The 10908-nt window shown below is 46.1% G+C and overlaps 1 protein-coding gene across 1 annotated transcript; it reads right to left on the bottom strand.

Moving 5' to 3' along the window:
- Window positions 1–2676: 2676 nt before the first annotated feature.
- On the bottom strand, window positions 2677–4552 carry LOC121753974 (probable pectate lyase 18). Its single transcript, XM_042149286.1, has 4 exons — window positions 4419–4552; window positions 3486–4226; window positions 3158–3296; window positions 2677–3023 (listed from the first exon to the last, which is right to left on the bottom strand). The coding sequence occupies exons 1-4, from the start codon at window positions 4538–4540 to the stop codon at window positions 2802–2804; spliced, it is 1224 nt and encodes a 407-aa protein (XP_042005220.1). The 5' UTR covers window positions 4541–4552; the 3' UTR covers window positions 2677–2801.
- Between the last annotated feature and the right edge of the window lie 6356 nt (window positions 4553–10908).

Below are 10908 nucleotides of genomic sequence, written 5' to 3'. Positions count from 1 at the left end.
GAACAGTGGGAGGAAAGCAGCAACGGTGCCGGCGTTGGGTGCGAACAGCACCGTGCAGCGGCGGACAGCAGCTCGCGTCGGTAAATCAGCGACGAACAGTGGCGGCGGTGCCGAGTTATGCCGAGGGATTGGAGACATGAGTGAGCCTCTGATTTTGTGAAAGATTGGAGAAGGAAGATTTAGAGAGTTAAGAGAGAATTTGCGTTTGAGAGAGATGAGAGACGGAGGGAGAGATCGAGAAGAAGATGGGGAATTCAAATCCCATTCTAGGAGTTCACTGTTCACGTAAGTGAAAAAAATTGAAGTTTTGGGCCTTTTTCTTATTTAAATGTTTGGGCCATGTAAATTAATTTTAAGTGTTGGGCTATGTGTTTTGATTAAGGAAATGGATTACATTAAATCAATAAGTGACTTCACGCACGCTTCTTGAGAACGGAACGGAAAGACAAAATTGCAGTCGAAGCGAGGAAATTCAAATTCATAAAATTAAACGAACGAGGAGGGCTTTCTTTTTAAATATGGGCAATGCCCCAAGTATATTTTTATGTGAAAATGATACGAATATTTGTCATGCCGTATTTTGTTTTATTCTATGGAACCTATCTGATGTGGCTTTTGCCATCAATGGATAATCGAATTCGGGTCTGTCTAGGGAGCGAGTCCCTATTCAGGCTAGTGTACACCTATGGAGATCGTGAGCCGTCTTTTGGGTCGGCCGGTCTAGTGACTTGGAATGTGGCCACGTTCCTTGTCATCAATGGATCAGATATGGTAGATAGCTATGGGAAAATGGTTGATCAACCGAATTTTACAATGGAAATGATTTTAGTGTCTTGGGCGATTTCTAAAGTTAAAACCCCAAGGTCACTCAATGGTGGCATGATAAATACTTTTTTATTGAAAATGTTTTCGGCATGAGTCCACTGAGTGCATCAAGTACTCAGCCCTGCATTTCTTTTTAAAAATGTGCAGGTTGAGCGGTGACGAGTGCGGTGGGTGTTGAGCATAAAAGTGAAGAATGTCTATCAAATGTCTAGAATATGTTGTGTCTTCATACATAGCATTATTCTACTCTCGAAATGCTTCCGCTGAATGTTGTTTCTTTTGAGTTTATGTATTGTTGAGATATAATCCATTTGAGTTGTCAATTGTTGAGATGATACTCTGATTTTTATTCAAGCTATTCCCGTTTGTTTCGAGCTATGGTCGAGTTGTGTTGTTTTCCCCCTTTCTTCCCCGCTTCTTTAATCCTCCCCTAGTCGCGATCAACCGTGTTTTCTATCCTTAGAAAATGCGGGCGTGACACGCCATAACTACAGAACGTCTCACAGAAATCCAATCCCACCGGAATGCACTCCAGTGCTTCACGTTGAGCTTGGAAACAAAACTCCTGTATAGTCATACCCTGTGATGAAGCTTTTACAAATCCATTTGTTTCCTCATGGTCTAACAAAACCCCTTCCACTCCAACTTGATCACATTTAGGTGGTCGATCAATTGTAGTATTTGGACAAGATTCTACTGCTTCATCATTATTAACGGCAATTAATTCCATTGAGTCATACCCGAAATTGGAGTCGCACGATAGAGATATCGAGGCTGGTGGAGGCGGGCTAGCAACGACAACAGGCAGCGAGCTTCTAGATGGATCGTGATGGAGATCGGCTGGGGCGGCGGTCGTCATCTGTGGTAGGGGACACGATACCGGCTCCGTGTCCATGACGCTGGGTGTAAGGTCTGGTGGAGGTCGTATCGCGGCGTATGGATCACCCAGGCAACGTTCACGTGAATCCATCTGAGACCCTAATTCCCTGACAATAGCAGTCAAATGCTCGAGCTGTGAAGCCAAGTCAGCCACTGTTAGGCTCGGTTCAGACTCCGCCGTCACTGGATCACGTGGCATGTCGAGAGGCTCCATATGGCCGACATCATTAGTCGTTGGGAGACATTGCCAATCCGGTTGATCGGGAGGTTGCGGATATAACAACGACAGTTGATCATAGGTCGAAGAACTCTGCTGCGTGCGCACCCATGGCGGGTCCCAGCAAGTGGGCTGTCTGAGCGCGGTGTGGCGTGGCTGCTGAGGCGGTTGATAAGGCTGAGAGTATCCCTGCTGCGTGCACAACGTTGGCGGGTCCCAACAAGAGGGCGGTGGTGGCGAGTACGAATTTGGCTCGTAGGACGATGGTTGCCGATACGCAGTTTCCTGGCGCAGCCATGGCGGGTCCCAGGAAGTGGGTTGACGGGCTTGGTAGGGATGGTATTGTGGGTGGAGTCTCCCATCCTGTGGATATGGATATGATGGTTGTTGATCTAACGCTCTGCACGGATGGAGCAGAGGTTGAGATACGACGGGCTGCCATGGGTGGTAATCCGCCTGTCGGAGTTGATATCCGGTGTAGCTGTACGACATGTAGACAGTGATTCGGAGGAAGAGATCACGATGAAAGCACCAATTGTTAAGGATGAAGTTCCTTAACTCGTAGATATTGCGTCAAACGTCGCGGGAGCTTTTGCCCGTCGATCAATCCGGCGTCAAAATTAGAGTTTTGTGCGTTTTGCACGTTTAAAAGGAAAGAGAGTAAGAGAAAATAAAATAGAAGGATAATTGATATTTCTTGAATGAATGGGAAGAATACAATGCCTCCTATTTATAAGACTATCCTGACTTAGAGAACAAGAAAATAAAGATCCTAATAATATATGGGAAATATATGCTAAATCAATATTAAACTAAATAAGAGAGATTTGGGGATATTCGTAGAGATATTCTCGTATCATATACATATATGCACACACTTTTAGCAGCGAGAGCCCTTCCGGCAGACGAGAGCACCGGAACCAGAGGTGATGGGCCCCACTAGGCTTGATGGCCGAGCACCCAAGCTCGACGCCTTAGCATAACTCGACGAGGCCCCCACTCCCGAAGCTACAAAAAATGCACCATTTAGCATTAGGTCTCCCTCCGATCTCCAATTCCAGTTCTTCCACTGACTTTCGGGTGCGTCGTCGTGTTTTGTAACCTATCAGTACATGTTAATTAAATACAGTATCTATTAAAACTTTGTAACATAAAACCATGTGAAACATAATGTAATCCTGGTTATTTATGATATAATTAATTAAATTGAAGCATAATAAAGTATACATATTCAACCTGTTTGTTAAATCTGTCATCAGGGGCAAGAAATCTGTTGCCTTGGCTGTTAATTGTGGGGTCAGCACTCCCTCCAATAGCATACATCTCCCAATGAGTGTAGTCATTGTTCACCACATGGAAGTAGCCATGTCTACATCTGCATGCAACAATATATATGTAACCATAATTAAATTTCATGTCCCCTAGATATTATCTTATGTACATATATAATCTGGTAGAGTAGTTAATATCCGAGATTAAAAATCTCAGATTGGAATCGATAGTGACGCAAACTTTAAATTTCTTTTTATCTGATAAAAAATGAATAAATAACAATTCAATTAACCTTGGCATTCTTTGTACAAGCCCTTCTCCAAAGTGATTGAATGCAATGGTGACTTGCATGCCCTTATCTTGGAGATATGTATCACTATGCCCTAAAAGCATAACCTTATTATGATGAGTCATATAATTGTTAGAGATTGTAATACCCGTGGCCCCATGGATTGCATCAATGAGCCCATCAGTGCAACTAGACAAGGAACAATGATCAACCCACACGTGGCTCCCACCAAAGATCGACACACCATCACCGTCGGATATGGTTCTCCACCCGAAGTGTTGTGGGGAGTCCCGCACCTTAGCGTTCCCGCCTTGCTTACAATCATGTATGTGAACACCATGGATGATGATGTTGGTCACATATTGTATGGTGATGCATGGACCGTTAGCAATGTGCACACTAGCGCCCCTACCATCAATGGTCTTAAATGAGTTCATGATCAATTCCTCCTTCAATTGAATGACCATGTCACGCTCGAATATGATCCACAATGGCTCGTCTTGGATGACAGCATGGCGGAGCGTCCCTGGCTTAGGGTTCACGGGATCATCGTCTTTTGAGTCCGTCACAATGTAGATCTTGCCATCCCTACCTCCGATAGCGTTCTTACCAAAACCTATGGCACAATCGGCAAGCTTCTGGCGATTCTGCTCCCAGTTGGGGTCGCACCGCCAGCAGTCATCGATTGGGTTACCTGTGTTGCATGATAAGAAACCCAACCTTCTTCTAGAAGCATTTAATTTCCTACAAATTAAAATAAGGTTAAAAAATATTATCAACAACTACTTATGAATAGAATAATGATACTTAGATAAATACAGTTGAGATAAAATATTAGCAACGAATATATTCATCAAAATTAATACAAGAAGTTAAATTTGAAATATAAGACAATGATTATTCACTAGTACTAAGTGCAATCTTGGTTGTACATACCTATGTACTTCTTGGACAACAAGCTCAGGGTCTTGTAGGGTTGGCATGGCGGCAATGAGTGATGTGAATAGAAAAAATGATATTAGGATAAGTAGGGATTGGATTAGTGAAGAGAGTGCCATTTTCTTGAGAGTGAAGAAATATAGTAGATGTGAATAAGAGTGAGAGTTGAATGGGGTTTATAAAGGGAATAAAGCTTGACACGTGTAGGTGACTTTTGGTGGGATTCATCATAATATTACCATGTATATTGATGATTCCGCGAATTTTTGATGATGATAGATGCTCGTAAAAATAAATTACGACACAGAGAATTTTACGTGGTTCGATTTACTGAGGTAAATCTACGTCCACGGGGAGAAATGGGGGCAGGTTTGTATTGCTTGATCTGCGAAGTACAGCTTACAACACAGACTTGCTATATGATTATTTCTCTAGAGAGATTCTAACCCTTTTCTATCAGATCTAAGTTCTATTTATACATTGAACTAAGATCGTGGCTTACATCATCACTCTAGGTCGTGGAGGTCGTGTAGGTCATGGCCTAAGATCGTGGCCTGAGTTGACGCCACGTGGTAGTGGGTGTGTTGGAAGTTGTGGAAATCCTGCATGGGTCCACTAACTCCTTGTTCGGTCGAATACTGAGACCGAACTGCTTTGGTTGCCGATCTGAGAGTAGAGCTTGATGCCGACCTGAGAGCAGAGCTTGATTGGTTGGCTTTTACCGAGCTGTAGGCTGAGGCCGAACTCTTTGGTAATGCCGAACTCCTCCGAACTCTTTGGTAATGCCGAACTCATACTCTTCCTTGGGCTTTGGGCTGATGGGCCGTCACTGCTGTTGGGCTTGTTTAGTTCGTACCCCATCACTACCCCCCCCCGAAAGACGAAGTGAATCACTTCGGCGAAGCGAGTCACTTCGGCATTCTGGATAAAGGTACGGGGGAGGCTGACGTCAGGGGACGTGCCTTGCATGTGACTGCATTAAATGCGACAGTAAAATCCGGCCGTTGAATCCTGAAAAGGTGGGATTCGAAACGGTGCGACGATTTTGAAATCTTCGCCGAATCTGATAAATATGCTCTTTCTTCCTCATTTGAACACCTTTGCTGTTGCGTCTTCTATACTCTCTCTTTCTCGAGAAATTTTCTTCCGCTTTCAAGAGCTTCTTCAGACTTTCTTCACTTTCAAAAAGTAAGAAAAATGTCTTCTTCTTCTTCTTCGGTGTCGGGTAGCGGTAGGAAAGGGGATAAGGGGTCTTCTAGCCGGAAAGAATCCGGGGAGAAGACCGTAGAGTATTTTCACAGTATCTTGAGTAAGGATACTGTGATATCCCTTCACGAGAAATATTTTTTACCTGGGGGGAAGGCGGTGGTTCCCGACGATGATCATAGGGCTAACGACCCGCCGGAGGGTTATGCCACCGTTTACGAAGCCTGCTTAGAATGCGGGCTTCGTTTTCCTCTTCCCCCACCTTTTGTAGAGCTTCTTGATTTTTTTCAACTCCCTTTAGGTCAGGTGACTCCGAACTCTTGGAGGCACTTATCGGCTTTTGCTGCCGAACTGCGTAGGCTAGATAAGGATCTGTCTCTGAGGGCAATCCTTAATTTTTTCCAGTTTAAAAGGAAGGGATCTTGGTTCTACTTGATCCCCTTACAGCCTTTTAGGGCCTTCTGCAAAACCAAGTGGCCGAAATGGCAAAACCGTTTCTTTTTTTATAAAAGGACTTCGGCTCCGGGCTTTCCTTGGAGAAGGCCGAAGTCCGTGATTCCCCATCCTCGGTTAGAACCGTTGGCCGAGCTCGAGGGCGAGCTCAATAAGATTCCTATGATTAGGAAACAGTATTCGGAAACTGAGCTCGTCAAGGGCGACGTCGTGTTCGACATCTCGTCTTCGGACGAAGAGGCCGAGGGTGAGGATTTCTCTTTATCTTTATGCTCTACTGCTTTAACGAAGAAAACTAACCTTGTTTTCTTGCTTTTTGGCAGTGTTCATGCTGAATAAGGCTATCCGAAAGTCCTCCGAGCTTGAGGAGCCGGAGAAAGAGAAGGCTACCAGCTCGGCGCCTGATGCCGAGAAGAATCCGAAGAGGCAAAAGACCTCTTCGGGTCCAAAGAAGCCGGAGTCGACTTCGGCAAGTAGGAAGGGGAGGACCCAGAAGCCCCCGAGAGCGCCAGAGAAAGATGTGGTCTTGGCGCCTCCTTCGGAGCATATCTGTGAGCCATTTTTATGGCCCACGGACTTCGCCGAGGTGAATTGTCTTCTTGATTCTTTGGCTTGGCTTCTGTCCTGTATTTTTGGTGCCCTCTGTTGACTTTTTTCCTTGTCCATTTTCAGAGGAACGATATGCTCTCCAAGCTCGTCGCCGTCGAACTCTCCAAAGCGTCCAACGACTATGCTGAGATGCAGAGGAAATTGGCGGCGGCTTGTCACCGGGCCGAGCAGGCCGAGGCAAACTTTGAGAAAGCCAGAGCTGCTAGGATTTCGGCCCAGGATGAAGCTCAGTTTGCCAAAAACCAGCTCGTCATCCAGCGAGAGCAGACGAAACGGAGTGATGCTGCCGCCGTGGTTGCCCAGGGGGAGGCTCTCCGTGTTTACACGGAGAAACTCTTTTTGAGTAGCCAGTTCTCGGCTTTTGTCGGTAGTCTGGTAAGGCTAATTGCCGATAAGGGCGAGCAGGGGGCCGATGTCGTACTGCCTCTGTACAGCCGAGAGATAGCAGCTCGGCTTCAGAATCTGCCGCTCCTTGAGGAGCTCGCTTCATCTTCGGTCCTGCTTTCTGCAGACCGAGTCCGGAGTTGTCGAGCTGATCGGGACGAGAACCTGGAGGCTATCTTTGCCTCCGTGGGACCCGTTTCACCCGCTTCGACTTACAACGGAGAGGGTGAGGCCGAGCCGCTGGAGCGGGAGGCCGAAGTCGAGCGAGCCGGGCATCCGGAGAAGGAAGCCGATCAGGAGGCGCAGCAGATCGGCTACGGTGGCGCCGAGCAGGCTGGGGAGAGCAAGGAGGCAGAGGCTGAAGCTGAAGCAGATAAGGAGAAGGAAGCTGAACCTCACCGAGAAGGCGGAGACGAAGCTAGCGAAGTATGATTTCGTCTCCCTTCTCTTAGTTTAGTTTCTTCCTTTATGTAAAATGGCCTTGAAGCCCTCCTTGTATAGAAAAATTTTTTTTTCTTATGAATGAAAAAATTCTTCTTTCTGCTCTTGTGTCTTCGTTTAGCCTTTCGTACTCTCTTACTCCTGTTGTGGTTTACTACCTGCTCGGTAAGCTGAAATGCCGAACTGACGTAGCTGCTTTGTATTCTTAACTCTCAAGGAGCTGGAGATACTTCACTGGAAACGGCTGTACTCTTCGGCTTTAGACGAAGCTGAGAAAAGAGCTATAGCCGATCAGACGAAGAATGACGAGCTTCTGGCTCGTTTAGTGAAGCTGGAGGCCGATAATAAGGACTTAGAGTCCGATAAGAATGATCTGGAGGCCGAGCTGAACACGACCATTGCTGAGAGGACTGCGTACGAGGATTACATCCGTGTGCGCGGGGGAATGACCATATCAGATGTTCAGAGTCGAGTTGACGAACTGTGGGAGGAATATAATGTACTCCGGAGGAACAATGCGCTGGAGAGCTCGGCTTGCCAACAAGTCGTGACATCATTGCGGCGCTGGGCTTCTCGGTACAACATTGTTCTTTCTCGGCGCCCCTCCATAGAAAGATTCCTTCGGCATATCGTGCCAACAGATGCTCGCACTCCAGATCAAACCTTTGATTCACTTGCTCAAAACCGTACTCCAAGTCAGCAACGAACTCTGGAACAGCCGGAAACGTCAAGACGAGAACAGGCTGAAGTTCGTAGAGGAGCTGTGATTATGAGTGAGCAAGATCGACAAATGCTTCGTGAAGAGACTCTTCGCCGCCGAGGTGCTAGGGCTTCCCGGGCTCAGAGAAGAGGTGGCAGGTCGATTAGAGCATCTCGTCGACCTGCTTATTCTGCAGCTGCCTGGAACGCCCGAACTCAGCTTCACGAGGATTTTGTGAATAGATGGCTCAACTTTAGCAACCCTGGACAGTAGAATAGTCCTTTGTAATAGCGTAACGCCATCTTGTAGGGTAGCGGAGTTGTGTGCCGAACAAGATTTGAAAATGAAATTTTGTTTTTGTTTTCGCTTCTAACACTGTATTTACAGCTTAGCGAAAAAATTTCATCGTACTTGTCCTCGGTCTTATGAAGTAAACTTCTTTGACCGGACTTGTCTTTGGTCTGATGAAATAAACATCTTTGACCGGACTCGTCTTTGGTCTGATGAAATAAACATCTTTGACCGGACTCGTCTTTGGTCTGATGAAATAAACATCTTTGACCGGACTCGTCTTTGGTCTGATGAAATAAACATCTTTGACCGGACTCGTCTTTGGTCTGATGAAATAAACATCTTTGACCGGACTCGTCTTTGGTCTGATGAAATAAACATCTTTGACCGGACTCGTCTTTGGTCTGATGAAATAAACATCTTTGACCGGACTCGTCTTTGGTCTGATGAAATAAACATCTTTGACCGGACTCGTCTTTGGTCTGATGAAATAAACATCTTTGACCGGACTCGTCTTTGGTCTGATGAAATAAACATCTTTGACCGGACTCGTCTTTGGTCTGATGAAATAAACATCTTTGACCGGACTCGTCTTTGGTCTGATGAAATAAACATCTTTGACCGGACTCGTCTTTGGTCTGATGAAATAAACATCTTTGACCGGACTCGTCTTTGTGTTCTAATTTGGCGATTTTCGTCGCCGGGATCGAACTTTCCCTTGTCCTAATTCGGCGAGTTTTATCGCGTGGATCGGACTTTCCCAGTTAACCGAAGTGGTCTTATGCAGTAAACCTCTTTGACTAGACATGGTCGTCCTCGGTCTTATGAGGTAAACTGCTTTGACCGAACTTGGTCGTCCTAATTCGGCGAGTTTTATCGCGTGGATTGGACTTTCCCTTGTCCTAATTCAGGCAAGTTTTATCGCGAGAATCGGACTTTTGTTGCAGTTCGTTTCAGACGAAGTGCTTGATTCTTAAGCAGAATTGTGGTCTTGTATCCTCTTTAGAAGCTTTGACACACAATCGTGGGCTTGTTGCAGCTCGTTTCAGACGAACTGCTTGTTTAAGCTGAATTGTGGTCTTGTATCCTCTTTAGAAGCTTTGACGCACAATCGTGGGCTTGTTGCAGCTCGTTTCGGACGAACCGCTTGTTTAAGCTGAATTGTGGTCTTGTATCTTCTGTAGAAGCTTTGACTCACAATCGTTTAGCTTGTATATGTTCTAAGAAGGGGATCAGCCTTCGAAGAACAAGATACCTCAGTAACATTTGTAAGAGACGACACGCACATAGACAAGACGCATATAGACAAATAAAAAGCACATAGAGACGAACAAAAACCAAGCAAACCAAAGAAAGCACATTGACCGGACTGTCTCTTACAAATGGAACTTTTTGAGGTTGGAAACGTACCATGTTCGGGGTACTTGTGCTCTTGACACGTGAGTCAATTTGTAAGACCCTTTGCCGAGGACTTCTGACACCCGATATGGAACTTCCCATGTGGGTTCGAGTTCGCCCAGCTTTTCTGCTCGGCTTACTTCGTTGTTTCTCAAGATGAGATCTCCCACTTGAAATTGCAGCTTTTTCACCCTTTGGTTATAATACCGGGCTACTTGCTCCTTGTACTTGGCTGCTTTTATGCAGGCCAATTCTCTTCTTTCTTCGGCCAGATGTAGTTCGGCTCTTAGTCCGTCACCATTCATTTCTGAGGAGAAATTGAGTTCGGGGACTGGATATGCCGATCTCAACCGGAATCACGGCTTCAGTGCCGTACACCATCGAGTTCGGCTCCGGTGTGACTTCGGTCATTTCGCCGGCCTCTGATTCCGGCTGCTGTGATTGCTATGCTTGATGGTGCCGAACTGATTGCTCGGCACTTTTAAGCGCAATCTGCGAACACACTTGCTCTTTTTCGATCACCTCGGATGACCGCTATCTCTCCTTTAGTGGAGAAGGTGTTCGGCGAGGATGCCTCTGATCGCTATGACCGGGCTTCTTTTTGTCTTCTCTAGATGAGCTGTCTAAAGACCGTTTTCGACGGTCTGCCTCATCGGCACGAGAAAACTTGTCCGCAATGTCCCACATCTCTTGAGCTGTTTGCGGACCGCACTCCACGAGCTTTCTGTAGAGAGCTCCGGGCAGGATTCCATTTTGGAATGCCGAAATGACAAGTAGATCATTGAGATTATCTACTTGTAGGCATTCCTTGTGGAATCTCGTCATAAAATCGCTGATCTTTTCGTCGCGACCTTGACGTATAGAAAGCAGCTGAGCCGAAGTGCTTCTGGCTTCCGCTTTCTGAAAGAACCTCCTGTGGAAAGCATCCATTAGATCTCGGTAGGATCTAATGCTGCCTTGAGGGAGGCTATCGAACCACCTTCTTGCGTTCCCGATTAGCAGCTC

The sequence above is a fragment of the Salvia splendens genome, chromosome 11, assembly GCF_004379255.2.
Source record: "Salvia splendens isolate huo1 chromosome 11, SspV2, whole genome shotgun sequence".
In the NCBI taxonomy this organism is placed as follows: Eukaryota; Viridiplantae; Streptophyta; class Magnoliopsida; order Lamiales; family Lamiaceae; genus Salvia; species Salvia splendens.
Note: the sequence above shows the minus strand (reverse complement) of the source record. Positions and strands in the feature narration are given on the sequence as shown.

Excerpts from the sequence above, each read along its gene's own strand:
- LOC121753974 (XM_042149286.1), bottom strand. The coding sequence starts at position 4,540 with ATGGCACTCTCTTCACTAATCCAATCCCTACTTATCCTAATATCATTT. Across the intron at positions 4,227-4,418 it reads GTTGTCCAAGAAGTACATAG|GAAATTAAATGCTTCTAGAA; the intron begins GTATGTACAACC and ends TTTAATTTGTAG. Across the intron at positions 3,024-3,157 it reads ATGACAGATTTAACAAACAG|GTTACAAAACACGACGACGC; the intron begins GTTGAATATGTA and ends ATGTACTGATAG.